Source organism: Larus michahellis, chromosome 2 (assembly GCF_964199755.1).
Source record: "Larus michahellis chromosome 2, bLarMic1.1, whole genome shotgun sequence".
Classification (NCBI taxonomy): Eukaryota; Metazoa; Chordata; class Aves; order Charadriiformes; family Laridae; genus Larus; species Larus michahellis.
Window position 1 is genome coordinate 133,102,618 of NC_133897.1, and position 20,876 is coordinate 133,123,493.

General features: G+C 41.3%; 1 protein-coding gene across 2 annotated transcripts in view; it reads right to left on the reverse strand.

Moving 5' to 3' along the window:
- Positions 1–20,876, reverse strand: part of SLCO5A1 (solute carrier organic anion transporter family member 5A1) — an 86,488-nt gene that overhangs the window by 31,868 nt on the left and 33,744 nt on the right. For both annotated transcript variants that reach the window (XM_074577245.1, XM_074577246.1), the window contains 3 exons: positions 18,938–19,070; positions 11,196–11,422; positions 2,526–2,690 (listed from right to left, as the gene is read on the reverse strand). In XM_074577245.1, coding sequence (XP_074433346.1) covers positions 2,526–2,690; positions 11,196–11,422; positions 18,938–19,070 — 525 coding nt within the window. The remainder of the gene's footprint in view (positions 1–2,525; positions 2,691–11,195; positions 11,423–18,937; positions 19,071–20,876) is intronic.

Genomic DNA, 20,876 nt, shown 5'->3' on the forward strand with positions numbered 1-20,876 from the left:
AGCTTAAGATCTGATACTAAGCTGTTACATTGCACTCTCCTTCATTTTATGACAGTTTGGCTTACAGGAATTGTGTGTGTGCCAAATACACTCCTGGGTACAAGTGCTCCGAGGCAATATCGGCTTTCAGTCAGCAATTTTCAAGCTTTGTCCTTTTTGCTGTTGTCAGGATGCTGCGGCACTTGAGGCTTTCCACAGCAGCAAGATGATCTTAACAGCTACTAATAGACTGGGAACAGAAATATCTGCTAAGCGGGCTACACTTCCAAAGGGAATGTCATGGAGATCTTCAAACCAATTCTGTCTGAGCTACATGTTGTATCTTTTCTAGAACTAAAGGTAGGTCCAATGTGTTCATAACCATTTTAGCAGAAGTTACCAGAGTGGTGCTTTATAATATATAGTGTGCAGTTCTTCCAATTACAAATTATTTGAATTGTAACTCTCTTTTTTCACAAGTAAATCTGCTAGCAAAGCACTTGAAATTTTAACCTGGATTTGTCGAAGATCTACCTGTAACCAAAAGTCAAAGTTCATTTTTCTTTGGACTTGAGAAAGCCTGGAGGCTGAATGCCACCTGCTCTACACACCAAAAACAAAACTCCAAACAAGACAAGACTGCAGCACAAGAGGGACGAGTTCAGGACGTCAAGTTTAGCACAGAGCATTTTTGCTGATGATTAAGGTTTGTTTAAAAATAGAAACAAATTGAGACTTGAATAAAGAATCCCTGCTTATGCATTGAGATGGAAAATGACCAATAAAAAAATTACATCAGCAACATAAAGAGATTCAGCAACCACATGTACTCAGATGGCAATGTACATATGAATTACAGATGTAGTAATATAAATAACATGTAAGCCCTCCGTTTGCTAACCAGAAGTTTGTAGCAATCTAGTAGCAATCTAATACAGAATCTCCAAGTTTCCTTTTCCCATTTTTTCTACAGAAAGAATTTAAAAAATTAATAACAACTGTTGACTTTAATGCTAAGTTTAGGCTTTGGGGTTGCAGAAGCAGTGCTCACTTGTCTGTGTTGCACATCCAGCTATTTTTTCTTCTTCTTCTTCTGGTTTATTATAATAGTCTTTATCAAGCAATTTATAACAGGGAAAACAACAGGTGTTAATAGCTTCACACCCTGGATAGGGTCATGTCATTTTTTCCTCTTTTGATGTACTGACTGTTGAATGTTTCGCCTGGCAAGAATTTTTCTGATTCATACTGAGAATGAAGCTAGTTATGGAGAAGAAATCCCATCAAGACTCATTACAGCAAAACTCCTATGCGTGTGTAGCTACCCTAAGCTTCAGACAGAATCACGGCCCCATCAGTCCATGTTTCCTCCTCATATACAGAACACAGGGATTTCATGGCCTGAAGAAAATCTCATCGCAGCAAGTTCTCAAACAGAAGTCAGCACATGGTGCTTCTCTGATATTTCCCCTCCGAGCCCTAGAAAGACTCCTTGCTTTTCTTCCAGCCACCACAGGTGACAAGTGATTCCCTTGTGAGGTGTCTGTGTCTTTGTCTCTCTCTCTTCTACTACTTCCTGTCTTTTCCTTGACTGATGCCCCTGGGCATCTTCACCCCATACTTCACCCCTGTTCCAACAACTCACTCTCCACTTCATCACTCCTTCTCAGGTGCGATATCTGGAAGCATGGGTGAGCAAAGAACTAACCTGCCTAGCAATTAGCAGCTATTTTATATGGGAAGCATTATGGAGAAGTCAAAAAGATGCTTATAAAGACAAGTGTCTTCAATGCAGCTAGGAGAGAAGGGAGATGATCAGCATGACATGGGCCCCAATTCTGCACAACGTTTTGGCCCCTTTGCCTATGGAAATTCATATCCCTCCCTCCTGTAGAGCAGTACGAAGCTTAAAATTTTGTGGTTTGTAGCTCTGTTAGAAGTTGGACATTGCTAGAGCAGCAGGGGAAGTGCCATTCCCGCAAAAGAGGGGCCTCAGATGTGCAATGGCAGGTGGGAGAAGATTTGGGGAGCTCTCCTGACTAGACTAGATCGTTGTGCGCTCAATGTTAATAAGTAAATGAGAAAACCACCAGCCTGGAGGGGAGAGATAACTGAAGGATGGGACAGATAAACAACTCATCACTGGGGAAAAAGAAAGATTAGTATATTTTAAAGATCAAAGACGAAGTAAAATTCACATAAAATAAGAACAGCTTTAAAAGATCTTTTAAGGCACACAAACCGCAGTAATGCCTGTGGGTTTTCTAGCTTGTTTTTGTTGCATTTTTCCTCCCTGAAGACCATTAACATGTCTGTCTAGGCTTATGTAAAAAAACCCAGCCCTTTAACAATATAAATGGGTTCACGTTTTACTAAACACATATAGCAAACATCAAAGAACAGCCTGAATATCTAAGCAAACACACAAGGCTGGATCCAATCACCTGTTCTGACAAGCACGTTTTTGGTTCATTCCTACATTGATTCACTTCATTAGTCAAAGAACCCCAACCCTTTCAACATTACACTACGTGGCAATGCCTTACCAGTGTAGATGCTGGCATTGGAAGCTGGGATGCCAAACTGTGACTCGATGAACTTGGGAATGAAGGTAATAAAAGCTGTGACAATGGCACTCTCAGCTGTGTATGACAAACTCACAAAAAGGAATGTCATGTTGCTTAAGATCCTGACAGCTGCTCTTGGAAGCTCTATAAAATGACAAAAATGACAAACGAATGTTATAAATAATGAGCGAGAAACGAAAGCAAACTGAAACAAAACAAATTGATTTTCTTTGAGATGGCCTGGCAATAATGGCTTGCTAGCATCTGGCTACATTTGCTAGGCGGAAGGGAGAGCGCATATTTGGGATTGCAGCCTTCGCTGCCTGCTCTTGCCCTATCTCACTGCACCGCCCCACGGCTGCAGTCCCACTTTTCACAAACACAACTGAGGTCTGTTTTAACAAAACCCTCTGAAAAAATAGGGTCTACATTGTAACACTATAAAGGAGAGAAAAAACAGCGATAAAATGTAGTGGTTTGGGAATTATTCTCATGTCTTATTTTGAAATTTTCTATGAGATAATGCGTATCACACTGCTGAACTGACAGTACTGAGTTTTGCACTCCACAGGAGGAAAACAGATCACGTACTCCCCCTGTAACCCTCTCCTTCAAGGACCACGCCTGGAAAGCTGGGATAATACTACTTCAGTTTGAAACGGGAACCAAAAGATTTTTAATTAAACATTTTTTTACACGATTTAGAAGTATTTACAATAGATGCAGACAAAGCATACTGACAAAATGATGTCAATGATATCAATGAATTTCAACATACCTTACATACAACTCATATTCTCGGTAGGGATAAAAGCAATTAAAAATGAGAGCACATCATTAACTTAAATTGAAAAAGTATTCATAGACATTGCATTTATCCTCAAATTAAATATCAAAACCCCATGACACTCAGCACTGTAGTTAAAAGAAACACTTCAATGCTTCTAATTCAGTCCTGTAGTAAGGTCAAAGTATCATCACAAGATAATGATAACTCTATTCAAGACTTAATTTTTTCAGATTAGATGGTGTGATTTTCAATATGTCTTTATTTCCTTGGCTCTTCCACTGAGATCAGACTTTCTGTTCAAGTATTCTATCTAACCTACTACGGTTTGGGTTCTTTTCATTTGCTTTTTGCTTTGTACAGAAATTGAAAGCTGCTTGTATCAAAGCCCATTGAATTCAATGACAAGAGCGCCCATTAGAAATACATGTTGAGTAAGAACTCCTGAGCGAGAATTTTATTGATGTTAAAAGATGTCAAGTCGAAAATCTGTCTCACTTTCTCCATTGACTCCAGTAGGTTATCTGTATAAAAGCAAACAGAATTTAGACTCTCGTCTTGTCAGAACTTGTCAGGCTGCTAATTAGCACCTAAGTTGTCTGACTGCACCCAGTCTTAGCTTATGCCAGTCGTCAAAATCTATACTGCATTCATTATGAGTACAGGGTTTATAATTTTAATGTAGTCAAATGCTCTCTTGCTGCCTCAATGAAGAAACATATTCAATGTTAAATACAAAATTTGGTGGAAATAAGTAATGAATAAATCATATTAAGAAGCACTCATATATTTGAATCTTAATGTTTTTTACCACCTACAGCTTTTTTTAAAAAAAAATGTGGCACTGTTTGCAATAGAAGAACAGAAAGAAACAAGATAACTGGAATATGAGACCATATAATATCAACATGAATATGGGGAAACTGTAATGCAACTGTCCACCTCAGTAACTACATTACAGTAGCATGTACAAAGATAAAATAGTATTTAGTGGCAAATATGCTGTATGTTCAAAATACAGCTAAATTGAAATTTATCTCATTGTTCAAAAGGAAATGAAAGAGAGGAAAAAAAATGAAAGATCTACAATACCATCAGATGTCAGCCCTCAAACCTCATCAGCTTCGGCTTTGTGTCTATTTTTGGGTTGCCTTGGGTTGGGTTGGGTTAGCTGATGGGGGCTTAGATGCAAAAAGAAACCAAGATGCTCTAACCCAGCTTTTGCAAAGCCTTTCATGGGGCTAGATAGCACAGTTTAAGAAAAAGGTTGCCATAGGGATGCAGTGGGGCTGTTCCCTGGGATTTTCCTGGGCACGGGGCACAGGATTGAGAGCTTCTCCCCCTGCAACAGGAGCAAGCGGCGATGATTGTGCTGCTGCCACCGTGAGAAAGGAGTCAGCAAACAGAAAGAGGGGTGCCAGGATCGGCCCTGCTGGAAACTGAGCTATTTGGTGGCAGCTGCTCACCTGTGCTGAAAACACGTGGAAGAAAATAGTAAGAGAGTAACTTTCAGAAGACTGGACATCACAGAGAGAAACATCATTTTATTAGGATGATGAACAAAGTGCTCTTTGTAGAAATGAACTGGAAGTCATTGGACAAGGGCTGAGTCCAAGATCTTTGCTAAATCCATTATTTTAAAGGGCCTCGTCCAAATAACACATCTGGTAAAGTTTTGGTCTTCCAGGTAAAACTGAGCTTCAGGGAAGTGTGTGGTTTAGAATTTTTGATCTAAAGATACTGAAGAACTACTCAGGTAAAGAACTGCAGAGCTAACGAACATTTTGCTCTGGTGTTCAGATGTAGAGCTGTACTTTCTGTCAACTCCTACTTGTATCTAATCTCAGCACTCAGTTTAAAGGTCACTATTAATTTCAAACCTAATTAGTATTTTCAAATTGGATTTCTACTGATAAATAGATAAAACTCAGTGTCTTGGAATAAGCACAAGTTCTCTTACACCCGTGTGAAGGATTCTTCAGGGAAAAGCTCTGCTGATTACTGTAATTTTTGGCATGAAATAAAGAGAGATTATTCCTGCTTGCTGCACTGATACATACCACTTGCAGCAGTTGAGGGCTGAAGCTCCTTGTGACTTATAAAGCACAACTGTCTGGCATACAAGGAAAAGTTGCTATATAGTAAAGAAATTTGCAAATAAAAATACATATTCAAAATTAGCTTTTCCCTGATTTCCACCTACGATTATAGTCAAATCCTGTGTGGCAGTATCTGTTTTACACTTCTGAATTTAAAAATCTACAGTAAAATGGCACTATATCTTTCAGCCACACTAATTCTAGTAAAAAGCAAGAATGCTAAAAATTTCAAGGATCCTTTGTACTACATAATCAATCATGCATTTAAAACATTTTGGTGTCACATTATTTTTGTGTAAGTAGCACAGGCCTAGGATTTGTTTTCAAGGCCATTATGAAACCTGTCAGGTTCTGATTTTTAGGAGGTCTTCAAAAAACATCTCTTGTTTTTGCAAGCGTGCATCAGAAACAAACCTTTAAGAACTTGCAGTTTCCCTCATTCTGTCATTTGAAAAAATACATCTCTACCGGTTACTTTCCTAAAACTGAAATGATCTTTTAGTATGTCTGCAAACATGTTTACTCTTCTGGACAGTAATTCAAATCTTAAACATCCTCTTCCTTTTTTTTTTTTTTTTTTAAAATAACCTAATATGTAACTAAGAGTAAATTGAAACCTGTCTTGCTGACTGGTTTGCTATTCTACTGACAATTTTCTTCCTTTCATGTCTTTGACAATATTTTTTCCCTAGTCAGCATTCATTTTCTTTCACTAGCGTGCTGGACAACTGCTTGACTCATGGTGAGGGAAAAGCATAAGAAAAATACACGAGCAATACAAATATTCGTAAATACTGTTCTGAGCAAAACTCTTAAAGCACTGTAAACAGAATTTCAATAAAAACTCAAATAATATTGACTTCATCTCCTTTTTCATAATTTAATTTATTTTCTTTTATCCCCGTTCCTGTGCATCTAGCCCAGGATTGTGCAACGAATACAACCAGGGGAATAAACCATCCCAGTCTACAGCACTGTCCTCTTGTAGCCCATCAGGAAAGCCCTTGTTAGGGTGACGCAGATATCAGACAAAAGACCTCCTTTCTGATGGTGTTCCGTGCCTGGACAGCACTATCTAGGTCTCCAGCTTTGAAGGAGGCTGCATCCACACTGAGGTCTCAGGGGCAGCTTCTGCTCTCGCGCAGTACAAGGCAGGGTCAAGATTTGAGACAGGATTTCTGGTTTGTTTATCAGAATGGAAATGAGCATTTTCAGTCACACACGAGTACTTCAAATATATTCTGCATGGAGCTAATCACTAAATTCTAGAATAATATTTTGCCATGTATTTCATTTCATTTCAATCTACTCACATACCATTTAAACCTCATTCAACTCAATTCCTCAAGCATTTTCAGGACATAGAATTATAGAATCATAGAATTGCCTAGGTTGGAAGGGACCTTTCAGATCATCTAGTCCAACCACCAACCTAACTCCGACAAAAACCATCACTAAACCATGTCCCTAAGCACCACATCTACCCATCTTTTAAATACCTCCAGGGATGGTGACTCAGCCATTGCCCTGGGCAGCTGGTTCCAATGTTTAATAACCCTTTCAGTGTAAAAATTTGTCCTAATATCCAGTCTAAACCTCCCCTGGTCCAACTTGAGGCCATTTGCTCTTGTCCTATCGCCTGTTACCTGGGAAAAGAGACCGACCCCCACCTGGCTACAACCTCCTTTCAGGTAGCTGTAGAGAGCGATAAGGTCTCCCTTCAGCCTCCTTTTCTTCAGGCTGAACAACCCCAGTTCCCTCAGCTGCTCCTCATAGGACTTGTTCTCCAGACCCCTCACCAGCTTTGTTGCCCTCCTCTGGACCCGCTCCAGTACCTTTTTTGTGGTGAGGTGCCCAAAACTGGACTTAAGTACTTAGGTGGTGGCCAGACCATTGAACAGCCCCTAATACCCCATCAAGAGTAGGGAGGTTGGGAGCGAGTTTGATCTGATTATTACTTTTGTTAACTTGATTTACAGCAGCTCCACAAGGCTCCCGCTAGCACTGCTCATCACTGCATGGGGCCATGCCAATCTCTTCTATTTTGAGCTCTGCAAGATGGCCTCAGAAAGGGCGAGGGGGGAGCGACTCGCTCAAGGTCAGTGGCATAGCAGGATCTCCAGCCCACGGTCTGCTGAACTCTTTGACATTTACTGTGCTCACCAAGCGCCCCTGCACACAGACCACTGCCTCCTCCTCCTCCTCCTCCTCTTCCGATCCCTGCCAACTGATCTTCAGGTACTGCTGAAACTCCAGTCCGGATCCTGTGATGGGGGAGCACTTCAGTGGTCTTACCCTACAGCCATGAGCCCCTCAGGAGCTTCTTTTACCTTTGCTGATGCCCTGACAAGCATTATTATCCTGCCTCCATCCCTGGCAGGGACTGACTGGAAAGGGCATGCGACAGCTGGTAGATGTGAAAAGGCAGACAGGAATACTCCACATTTAAGAAAGGACTGCACATAGGGACAAAACTCAAAACATTGAAAAGAAAACCAAAGACTACAAAATACAAGCAATTAATTATCACCCTTCAGATTAGATCAGTACATTTTAGGTAATATATACATCGGTTTTCTTTACACTGCTCCTTTATCCAGTTGCACAGCAAGTTTCATTATAGTGGTAAGTAAAAGGGACTGCAGATACAATTTCCACGGCACAAAACCCTAAGGGTATCCACGTAATAAATGAAAACAGTGGTTTTGTCTGCTCAGGTTCATGATTTATCTGCATGTATGGGATTGAACTGTGGCTTCTTCATGATAAATCTCCTCTAGCTTATGTTATCTACACTACCTCTATTTCTCCCAATAAACTGCATCCAATTTTCTTCCTCCCATGACCTATTTAATGTTTTATTTAATACTTTTGATACCTGCATAAGAAGCAATCTCCCTCTTACTTTGTTTACTTGCAACACAAATAGGAAAAGACTGAATTCCAAGCCCTTGCGTCTTGAAACATGAGAAAAAGCAAAGGCGCGTATCTGCATTTTTATCTGATCCCAGCTCTACCATGGGCCAAAATAAAGCTCAGGTCATTGAAGTTGGAGGTTTGCAGCCAGAGCCAGTTTTGCTATACTGGTAGCAATTGCAAGACCCCATCCCTCTCCTGTCATACCTTTTCAGTTCCTTTATCACCTAGAGAACTAATTAAATCACGATGAGTTACAGCAGGACAAGAATCATTTTGCCAGGCTTCCCAGGTAAGACAACATCATATCAGAAGATCAAAACAAGCAGCTTCTTCCATGAGACCTTCCTTACCAAAGCTGCACAGATTTTACAGATTTAATAGATTTAATGGCACTGACCTCTGTCATGGCAGACTACAACATCATTGATATTTATTAGTACAGAACAGAAGACATGACCTACTAAATCATCGGTCTCCCAGCTACTGCCTAAGTGGAGTTTCTGCCCATCGTGCTATAAAAAGATGAAGCCCCGAAATTCAATGGGAAGCATAAAATGTACATTGCATCTCAGAAGAAGCAATGCTAAATGACTTAGACACATGTGATCCTTTTTTCTTTCCCATTATAAACTAAATTACCTCAACTGAGAAGCTTGAGGCATGATCTCATTCCATAAAGCTCACTTAAACTTGAAAAATAATTAAATGATAGTGCATTCCTGCTGCAGGCTCTCTTTGCTAGGGTAAATGACACCTAATGGGAAAGCTATTATCAGCTTATAGCAAAATACTTTTCTCTGCGCTATCTCAACCCGCTTGGTATCTTTCTGACATGCGGAATACAATGCTGCTTTTCACTGTTCCACGTGGTGAAGTTTCTCCTCTAGAGAAAATGAAAAGTTTTGATTATGAGAAGCTCTAATTTGGTGGCTCCGCTAATATATTAATACAGGATTTTGTAGAAGGTATGGTACACATTTAGGCACATATATATTATAAAATACATGCTAAAATGAGATATACAGTAATTTTAATTTCTGTGAAAAAAAGTACTAGAAAACATTCTCCTAAGAGTATACTTGTTTTCTGTGTATCTGCTGTGCCTGTAGTGACATAACATGACCTGGAAGGTGAGATTCTGTACAGAAACAGAGAACCATCATTAGCAAACTCATCCAGACACAGAGTTTGTCTGAACATCTGTACCTTTTCCAGGCACGCCTACAGGATGAAGCAGTCCCTCTGCTGTTTCATTGCCCACAATGACGAAGGAGAAGCCCAGCAAAGACTGAAGTCCCCTTTCCCACTATCCTAAGTTAGGGAGAAAACCTTGACAGGAGTATCCCTGAACTACTTTTGCTTATCAGAGGCCAGTAGGTTTTAAGGCCAAAAAAACCCACAGCTAACTTTATGGATTTAGGAGAAAACACTACGTACGGGGACTCACAAATATGGGGAACAGTCTTCAAAGAAGGAAGTAGACAACACGCTTTTCTTGCTTTTCCATCACTTTCTTAGGTACTTTGCAAACAAAGGGAGAACACGGTTCTGAAAGATCCGATATTGCAGGTTTACCTTGCTTGCTCTGTGCTTTGATTAAGATGCTGTTTTGTAAGCTAATAAAATCACCAGAAGCAAATCCCAGTCTTCTGTTTTTTCTTTACTTCCATAGAAAATAACAGTAACTTTTAGGTAACCTAAGAGTACAGATGTAAATGCAATGTAGAGCAAATCAATATGCATGTGGGTAAACATTATTTAAAATTACACTGGTTTTAGTCTAAAACCAGCACACTGGTTTTCTAAGCCTTGTCCACTCAATAAAAAGAGTGATCATAAGTGTGTCATTAAAAAATCTGGCAATCATTATTTCCTGGACTAATATCTAATGAAAAAGTAATACTAATGTTCATGTCAACAAACAAACACTTAGAAGTTTTGAGTTTGAATTACATCTAATGGTACAAATGACATTTCATGGTTTCCCCTGGTCCAGTTGCATTCATCAGGCAACCACAAAATGGCACGACCAGAATTCGTGTCATGGAATCCAGGAGGACACAACAGCATTGACAACACAACGGAATTAAGGCACTTTCCTTCTTGTCCTATACTATGCAATACTATCACACTGTTAAGCCTATATTGTCAACTCCACGTGTATATGCTTTGTTCACATTAATTAAGTTTTAACAACACTGCCCTTCTTCCCATGGCATTTTATCAATGATTACTACTTACTGTTAGATTTCACATTAATGGTTTGCTTCTTGAATAAAATAAAAATTTCTATTACTTGTCAATCTTTTGATCTCCTCTTGTTTCAAAATTAGCACAGGTTTCATTTGTCATAGCCTTCTGAAAATAAATAGCTTGCAGTACAAAATAGCTAGGAAGGGCATATGAAACAAATAATCTTTCTCAATTAACTTACCCAAATGCATGAATGTAATTGAACCCACATGCTAGGATTCTTTTTACTTGTTTCACATGTATTTTAGAAGAGCACTTTATTCTATGAAGGACAGCTTAAATAAAGTGTGACAGTTAGAAACTGCAAGGTGCACAAATATGTCTGACATTAAAGGTCCAATAACTATAGGAAATAGGCTACCTGTTTGTTACAGGTGCACATTAAACACTTCAACAATTTAAGTAAATGGATGTCTTAACACTCATCACCGCATTTTGTAATTTTAGAGGATGACCATCTATTAAAATCTCAATAGCAAAACTAATATTAAATACCAGATGTCAAAACTCTACCTTTAATTACACTCATAAAATCCTAGATGACCCTGTGTACAAAATTTTAAACATTTAAAAATTAAAAACAAGCTTCACCTTTAACATTCTTTCCAAATCCCATAGAGGCAGGAACTGCACTGTCTGCTTGTATTTTGCTATTTGTTTTCTCTTTCATGACTTCATCATCACTTGAAACATCATCAGAGTTCATCTTCTTTTTCTTTTTCTTTTTTTTATGTCGAGGAGGGAGCTTTTTCGGAAAGGTAAACATGGGAAATATCACAAGGAGCATTGCAATGGCACAAAGGAGAAATCCACTCCACCTAATGCCAGGAGACAGGAACAGAAATGAAAGCCAACACATTACACAAAATAAAAAAAGCCAAAGTGATTATTACAGGCTGTACTGGCTGGAGAGACCTATTTGCACAATATAGAACATTGACATTAAGAGTAAAGGACTGGAGAGGGGGAGAGCCTTCCCTGCACTAAAGCCCTCAATTACAAGATGTTTCTGTTGGCTTGTCTATTGGCAAAGAGATTTATCCAGAACCCAACAAATATTATGAAATAGTGTCAGCTTTGAGCTCCCGTAAATTTTCACTTTTGGTAATTATTCATTACCAAGTGCTGAGAAGTAGATACTCACTTTTACTTTGCCTTTCTTGGATAATTCCCAGTAAAGCAATACAGTATTCCTCTGGAGAACATGAAAAAGGTTATGCATGGCATGAGAAGACAAAATGTCTAGATGGATATATCAGGGCTAAATCTGTTCTGCGTTCCAGTGCCTACCTCTCACTGCCCTGACCATCTGATTCTCTCCCTTCCCAATGAAGAGCTCCCTAAGCCTGACTGTAAACAACTGTGTTGCAGTTCATGCCAGGGTTTATGCCTAAAACTTTGCAGCTCTGCTCTGTGACCACAACCTGAAACATCCCTTCACAAAGAATTCCCTCTTCTCTCCCTCTGTCTTATAAGAACGGGATATAAACAACCCTTCAATGATCCCTTGGCTCACACGGGATGTCTAGGGACTTACCCACAGAAGGGGCAATGTATGGGATGCCAGAAAAGTGTTCTTCAGATCACAGTCATACTGTTATCCTCCCTGAGGCTAAGCAGCTTAATGAACTTCACCACAGCAACACAGATGGTCAAAAGGGCCTTACTAGAAAGTACTCTAGAGTTAACCTTCTGCAGTCAGAAAGCTGATAGTAGAGCATCAGATAACATAATCTCTCCTCTAAGTTCATCTTGCAATGAAAGACTACAGGTAAACATGGATAAACTCACATAGATGCTTCCATAAAGAAGGACAACCCCAGAATTCACCCCTAGAGTTCCTCCCGTGTACTGAAAGTGCAGTTTTCACTATATACTAATCTAATTGTACTGGGTTTATGTGGCAAGGTTTTGGTAACCGGGTGGGGGCTGCAGGGGTGCTTCTGTGAGAAGACACCATGAGCTGCCACTATGTTGGGCAGAGCCAGCTCCTGCCAGCTCCAAAACAGATCCACCACCGCCCAAAGCTAAGCCCACCAGCGATGCTGGCGGCACCTCTGTGGTAACTTATTTAAGAAAGCTTAAAAAACGTTGGACAGCAGCTGTGTGACAGGAGTGAGAAAATGTGAAAGAAGCAGCCTTCCAGACACCAAGGTGAGAGAAGAAGGAGGAGGGGGTGCTCCAGATGCTGGAGCAGAAAGTCCCCTGCAGGCCCAGGATAAGACCATGGTAATGCAGGTTACTCCCCTGCAGCCCACGGAGGAGCAGATATCCACCCTGCAGCCCATGGAGAGCCTGTGCTGGAGAAGGCTCCGGCCAGGAAGCCTGTGGAGAGAAGCCCACACAGGAGCAGGTTTTCTAGCAGGACCTGTGACCCATGGGGGACCCACGCTGGAGCGGTCTGTTCTTGAAGGACTGCACCGCATGGAAAGGACACATGCTAGAGCAGTTAATGAAAGACTGTCTCCCCTGGGGGGGACCCCACACTAGAGCAGGGGAAGAGCATGAGGAGGAAGGAGCAGCAGAGACAAAGTGTTATGAACTGACTGCAGCCCCCATTCCCCATCCTCCGGCACCACTCAGGGTGGAGGAAGTAAAAGAGTCAGGAGTGAAGTTGAGCCTTAAAAGGGAGGACGGGGCAGAAAGCGTTTGTAGTTTTGTTTTTAATTCTTACTATCCTACTCTGTTATTAATTGGCAATCAATTAAATTAATTTCCCTAAGTTAAATCTGTTTTGTCCATGATGGTAATTGGTGAGTGATCTCCCTGTCCTTATCTCGACCCACAAGCTTTACATCGTATTTTCTCCCCCTGTCCTGATGAGGAGGGGGAGCGCGAGAGAACCTTGGTGGGCACCCAGCATCCAGCCAAGGTCAACCCACCACACTAATCCACACTAGTGTTTGGAAGTTTCAGTGAAGTCAACCACATTACTGCAATATCAACCTGTGACAATGAAAGACTGAAGCTCTTTGCCTTCAAATCACAATTTACAGAACTGTGGGGGATTGGTCCTGGCTGGACACCAGGTGACCACCACAGCTGCTCTATCACTCCCCTCCTCACTGGACAGGGGACAGAAAATATAACAAAAGGTTCATGGGGCAAGATTAGGACAGGGAGATTACTCAGCAATTACCATCATGGGCAAGCTAGACTCGACTTGGGGAAAATGAATTTAACTTATCGACAATCAAATCAGAGAGAATAAAAATAAGAAAATAAAAAACAAATCTTAAAACACCTTCTTCCCACCCCTCCCTTCTCCCTGGGCTTAACTTCACTCCCAATTTCCCTACCTCCTCCCACTGAGCGGCATAGGGGAACAGGGAATGAGGGTTGCAGTCAGTTCATCACACGTTGTCTCTGATGCTCCTTCCTTATCATGGGGAGGACTCCTCACACTCTTCTGCTGCTCCAGCATGGGGTCCCTCCCACAGGAGACAGTCCTCCACAAACTGCTCCAGCATAGGTCCTTCCCACGGGCTGCAGTTCTTCACAAACTGCTCAAGTGTGGGTCCTTTCCATGGGGTGCGGACATTCAGGAACAGATTGCTCCAGCGCAGGTCCCCCATGGCTCATAGGTCCTGCCAACGAACTTGCTCCAGTGTGAGATCCTCTCTCCACAGGGCCACAAGTCCTGCTAGGAGCCTGCTCCAGCGTGGGCCCTCCACAGGGTCACTGCCTCCTTCAGGCGCATTCACCTGCTCCGGCATGGCATCCTCCATGGGCTGCAGAGGAATCTCTGTTCCAGCACCTGGAGCACCTCCTCCCCCTCCTTCTTTACCAACGCTGGTGTCTGCAGAGTTGATTCTCTCATACATTCTCACTCCTCTCTCTCTCCTGACTACTGCTGGTGTTGCGCAGTTGGGGTTTTTTTCAGCTTCTTAAATATGTTCTGACAGAGGCGTCACCACTGTCACTGATGGCCTCAGCCTTGGCCAGTGGTGGGTCTATCTTGGAGCCGGCTGGCATTGGCTCTATTGGACACAGGGGAAGCTTCTAGCAACTTCTCACAGAAAACACACCTATAGGCCCCCCCACTACCAAAACCTTGCCATGCAAACCCAATACAAGAATAATTTTTACATTTTACATCAGTAGCTACAACAGGAAGCTACTAATTATATAGTTGTTCAAACTTTAAACATACATTGAGTAGACAGGATCACTTGCACAAGAAACAAAAACATTTGGCCTCATATTTGTAATGCAAAAATATTGCAAACTGTATTTTTAAATGAAGGCAAATTCATAGGCATGTGTAATGGTTTGTGTGGTAAATGATTATGCAAAGGCAAACACACAACAAACAGCCATGTCTACCACCATTTTTGTTAGAAAGATTGTACAGGAAGCTTTTGGGAGGCAAATCTAAGAGACTGAAAGTTTTGACTAGTTTTGATATTACGCAAACAGAAAATCCTCTATTCATTCATTTTAGCTGATAACATACACGGATTAGAAAGCAGACTTTTAGGAGGATTAGTCAGCGCTATCAGACAGGGAATAAATCGGTAGACTGTATAAAAATGTAGTAACATCCCTTACAGGATCTCAAAGGCAGAAGCTGCAAAGGCAGTGATCAAAGAAACCATCAGTGGCAATAATACACAGAAATCTGAAACCACCCACTCAGCAGGAAACAGTGAAGGAGACGGGGGGGCCTGTGATGTAGCACGAGATGAAATTCAAATCCAAAGGGACCATTACGGTAGCACACCGAGTGCTGGAGATGTCACAAATGCAGCACTGGATGCAATTATCTGCACCATCTATGCTTCACATCTTCCTGGAGAAATATCAAAGACTTGGAAAACAGGCAAAAGACAATATCAAAAATAATAAGGACACCTACGATGGGAAATGAGAGGTCAGAACAGGATCTGTATTAATTAAAACACCCTTGATTTTCTGTCTGTCAAAGAAAATATGCAGCAGAATACCTCAAAGGCATCTAAACAAGCCTTAGGACCTCAAATAAAAGCAATTAAAGCTAAGGAAGGACCAGACAGCGCTGGAGGAATTCCTTTAAACTTCTTGTGTGGAATGCCAATGAAAGACTATATGGGAAGATCCAAGTATTAAACAGATTCAGAAATAGGCAAACACTCAAAAAAGTGTCAGCAAAAGAAAATTTGATTCAAAGCACCTGACAGACCGCCAAGGGCTACTCCACAACTAATGAGATCCCTATACAGCAGATTAACAGTTCTCAAAGACAACAACATGATGGATGATTTCTAACAGATATCCCTACAGTTATCACAGTTGAATAAAAAACAGTTTTAAACATTTGATGGGCTGGCATCGACAGCTGTGCTGCAATGTAGCCCAGAGCACCTACAGAAAGCCCAGGTGTGCAAAACCCAGGAGCACAAACACGAGTTCTGTGAAACTCAAGGAAAAATCAGATCAGAAACATCCCTGAGAAATAACTACTTACTTTTTTTATCAGGTTTCACAAAAGATAAACTCACTTACCTTTCCTGCCTATATGCAGTATACATCTTAGAAAGGAACAGCTTAAGTGAAAAAATAGGCTTTACTGTAATTTTTGTAATTTTTTATATCACTGTTGTTGTATTTACTGTTTTGTCTGTAATCATTACCTCCTTTAATAACAGAATTTTTCCACTGGGTCTCTGCAATAAGTTATGTTAGAAACCTTACAGCGCTAATAAAAGAAAGATGAGAATCAAAGTCACTTCAAAGGAGACGAGGCTGAGAAATCTCAAATACGACTGCCCATTAACTCCTCTCAACTGCAACCTACTTTTAAAAAGCGTGTCAGCTAAAGTGCTAGACTGCTCTTATATTTCAAATTGTTAGATTACATAAATAAAAATAATCTTGGCTATGCGGCACTTCCCTCCAAGGAGAAAATGTCACAGTCCCAGAAAATAGACTTCAGTGGAATGAAAGTCTACACTTTCAGAGCCCTCTGCAACTGGGCAGCCAGTGAGCAGCAAGGGACGCAGGACCAATCCTCATACCGTCAGAGTCTTCACTTTAATGGGTAGACAAAGCTTCAGAAAGAGAAAAGAGAATGAGGTGCAGATGCTATGAACACCACCGAACTTTTATGAGAGGCCACCACAGATTGTGAAACAAATTACCAGAGATTTCGTAGCCGGGGACACTTCTTAGACATTAAAGAGACAAAAAATTGAAAGAGCCAAAAAAGAAAAAGTAATACAAGGGCCTGGAACACCCTTCAGGGAAAGCCAGTCGCTACAGATTTAATCAACATGATGGAGAAAGGAAACCAAATGACTTTTACTTTTCTATGCTGGCTAGAATGTGACTCGCCTGCTGAGATCCTATGATAGCTGATTTCCTGCCCTTGCTTCAATCGTATTTGCATCACTTCTGTTGACACACAAAGTAACACCAAGATACTTTCTTCAGGTGACATTAAACATTGGAGATGATACATAAAAAGCATTTAGCAATGTGACATAAAATCTTCCAAATGCCCAAACTAGGCTCTTTTCCCTATTTTGCTTGCAAGGTGCAGTAGATGTTCTAAAAGCCTGCCCAACAGAAATGGTTGTAAGAGGTGACTTCTCACAACTCTTGCCATGGAGCTCAGTGGTTACAGCATTCCTGTAGGATGCCAGGGATCCACCCCTGGCACTGGGCACCCATCCCTGCCACTCACTCTTTTGAGGGAGGACAGTTAAACTTGTAATCCATAAGCAAGGACAGGCATTTTTTTGCCTGATCTCTGATGCATTTGCCTATGTCAACAATGCACATGTATCCAAGTTAGCTTTAAACGAGCAGTAGTGGCTGCCCATCTGCTCTAGAACAGAGCTTGGTGCAAACAGCCCAAGAAGCGGCAAACTGATGTGTCCGTGCTGCTTTGGTTATTTTACCTTCAGCCGAGCTGTTTAAGTTAAAACACAGATATGCCCATGCTATAAGGCAGCTACATCAGTGGCTGCACTATAGATAAAGTCACAAGTAAAGCCTACCCCACATTCATACAGCCCCACTGATTCCAATTATTAAATATATTTATGGGCCAGTTTATGATTTCTGTTGAGAAGTACTGAGCAGATGCTGACTACCAGTTCTGACATGTCCTTAAAAACACATGAAACATAAGAGTTTTACAAAGAATGTATAATATTTTGCTTTGATTTCTAATCTTTTATTCAAGAATAGCCAAAGCATGTTTTTAACACTGCAGCACATTCACATGACAAATCTTTTCTGTGAGATAAGTCAGTACATACATGAAAGCACAGAGAGTCATTAATCCCAGGGTCATAGGTTAACTGAGCACTCAGGTTTGCCTTTCTCTCACTGAAAATTCAGCTAGACAGTCCTGTGCAGCAGTGCTTTTGCACTAAGTAAGACAAATAAAGCAGCGATAAATCTTCAAAGGCTTAAGAACACTCCAAAGAGGGAATTTTTCACATCAAGCTGTCAGGAGAGATCACTGCAGGATAAACAGAAACGGATACGATCTGACTGCGATGGCACAGTGACAAAAACAAATCCAGTGCACGAGAACTGACACTGCACCCTACACATCGAAAGTACAGGTCTCCTCCTGGGATAATGAACTTAAGTCTTTTCTGGGTTTGCACAAAAATTTCAAGGCAGATTTATGAATTATCTGAGAAAAGCCCGTTAGAGCCTCCTCAAGACCTGCTTCCTCAAAGAGACATTTCCAAGAAGCCCATATATCAAAGGCTGCCCAAAGACATCAGCTAACAATTATGGCTGTTACATCTCAGCACTGCTGAAAGCCTACTATTTACTAGAGACTAATATGATGGTTTACATCATCTGCTGCCTAAACACAAGCCATCACCCTGAGAAACAACACTAGGAAGGCCATTCTGACCCCATCCTACCTTCTTCTCCTCGACCAGGGTAAACACAGTCTACCATTTCTCATCTGGGCAGCAGAGTCAGCGTTTCATGCTGCCTGCTCTGGAAAACCAAAGAAGGGATTAATCCACCTTCCAGCCGGAGGGGCTCAGCCCTGGGCAACAGAGTGATCCTCAATGGCCTCCTGCAACACGGATATTCTGTCCTGCCATCCCTGTGCCGAGCACTGTTAGTCAACACCCACCATAGTCAAAGACTGTCCTGGAGCAGCCAAAAGCAGAAGGTTTTCCATGCAATGTGCCCATTTGCTTCTGTGGCAAGCGTTCCCTCTCTGTCAGAGGCTAGTGTGTAGTCGACAGAAACCTCCTCTTCCTTGGCCTCCTTCTACAACCTTAAACAAGCCCTCAAGAGATAGGATTTCCCAACCTGTCTCAATTCCCCACCCACAATTTAGAAAGTAGTTTTGAAAAATGCTTGATGCTTACCAGTTTCCAATGAATCGGGGATCACTCTGATCAATATAAACAGTTGTCCTAGGATCAACATAGAAACCAATAAGAAGTCCTCCTAGCAAGTATCCAGCTGCAGGACCGAGCGCTCCCATTACGTACATGATGGCTGAGGAAATAAAAAGTCAGAGTCGTACATCAATAAAATGAATGTTTCATTAGTTATTTACATGTAAAACCCAAAAGTAAAAGATGCTTTTTAAAGCAGGGAGTTTTGTACCCTAAAACCTTCAGAGCTGTTTTGTGTAAGACACCAAATAATTGTGTAAGACTCCAAAGAACAAAGTACAACATTCCAACTTAGTTACCATCGGACTAATACTGGCTTTAAAAGAATTATCAAGGTCAAGAAATGAAATATTCCTATTTCATAGATTGACAGAATTATGTTTTTATCAGAGTAGCCATGGACTTGCCCCTGGTTTAGATTCTGATACCAGCAGACCAAATGTACCATATTTCCTGCAAGACTCCTGCCGTATTCAGAACACTTGATCTTTTAAATTAAAATCTTAATGCTATTTTAAGAGATTTCCTAATTTAAAAAGCAAGTAAAATGAAAATACGTTTCTCATGTGCAACCACACAGACACACATTTTACAACATCATCACGGTCTGAACATTGGATGAGAGCAAAATCCTTATAAGTCGGAATAACAGAGTAGGAGATACCAATAGAAGGCTCCTATCTGCTGTGTCTTCTACAAGGTACTCGTCAGAGTCCTGTCTCCAGTCCTGGTCCTTCAGCCATCCACACCAGGGCACGTGTGAGAAAACACCGCAGCTCCCCTTTGGCTTGCCTGCCAGTGCTGTCAGGAGCAAGGGAGAGACAGAGGCAAGGAAAGACTACATCTTAGCATGGGGACAAGCTGCAATGGGACCTAGGACACAGGAAACCTTTCTGCCTCTCCCAGTAGAGGCATAGTTGTGAGACACCAGCAAGAGCAGACAGAAACATCTGGTCTGTTTGCTGACAAGAAATGAGTGCTGAGATTCAGGAATCCTGCTCTTTCCAGGTTTTGAAAGGTACCCTTGCCTTTAAGTCACGACAATTCCACTCCTTTCCTTTTCTACTTTTGCAAATCACAAATCAACTTTTGAACTAAGCCAAGGTCAGTTATCACAACCTTAAATTCAGACACCTTTTACAAGAGCCATACTATCTTGACCACAACATCAAGACAATAGCCATCTTCCAAGGATTGTTCTCTTGTAAGGGACCAGCTGTATCAGCTGAATGTTCACAAGTCCATGGGGCCTGATAGGATTCATCCCAGAGTACTGAAAGAGCTAGCAGATCTTATGGCAGGACCCCTCTCAATCATCTACCAAAGGTCTTGGGAATCTGGGGAGGTCCCTGCTGAATGGAACCTAGCCAATGTTATTCCAATCCACAAAAAAGGCGTGAGGGAAGACCCAGGGAACTACAGACCTGTTAGTCTAACCTCAGTTCCTGGAAAAATTATGGAGAAGATTATACTGGGTACTGCTGAAAGGCATTTAAAGACTAATGCAATCAACAGGCACAGTCAGCATGGATTCACAAAAGGAAAGTGCTGTTTAACTAATTTGATATCCTCCTATGATAAGGTCACATGCCTAGTGGATGAAGGGAAGGTGGTGGATGTCATTTTTCTGGATTTTAGTAAGGCTTTTTCTGGATTTTAGTAAGGTTCCTCACAGCATCCTTCTGGACAAGTTGTCCAACTATGGGATGAATGGGTTCACGGTGCACTGGTGAAGAACTGGTTGAAGTGTAGAGCTCAAAGGGTTGTAGTGAATGGGGCCACATCTGGCTGGCGACCAGTCACCAGCTGTGTTCCTCAGGGTTCAGTTCTGGGGCCAGTTCTCTTTACTATATTTATCAACGATCTGGATGCAGAAGTTGAATGCACCATTACAAGTTTGCTGATG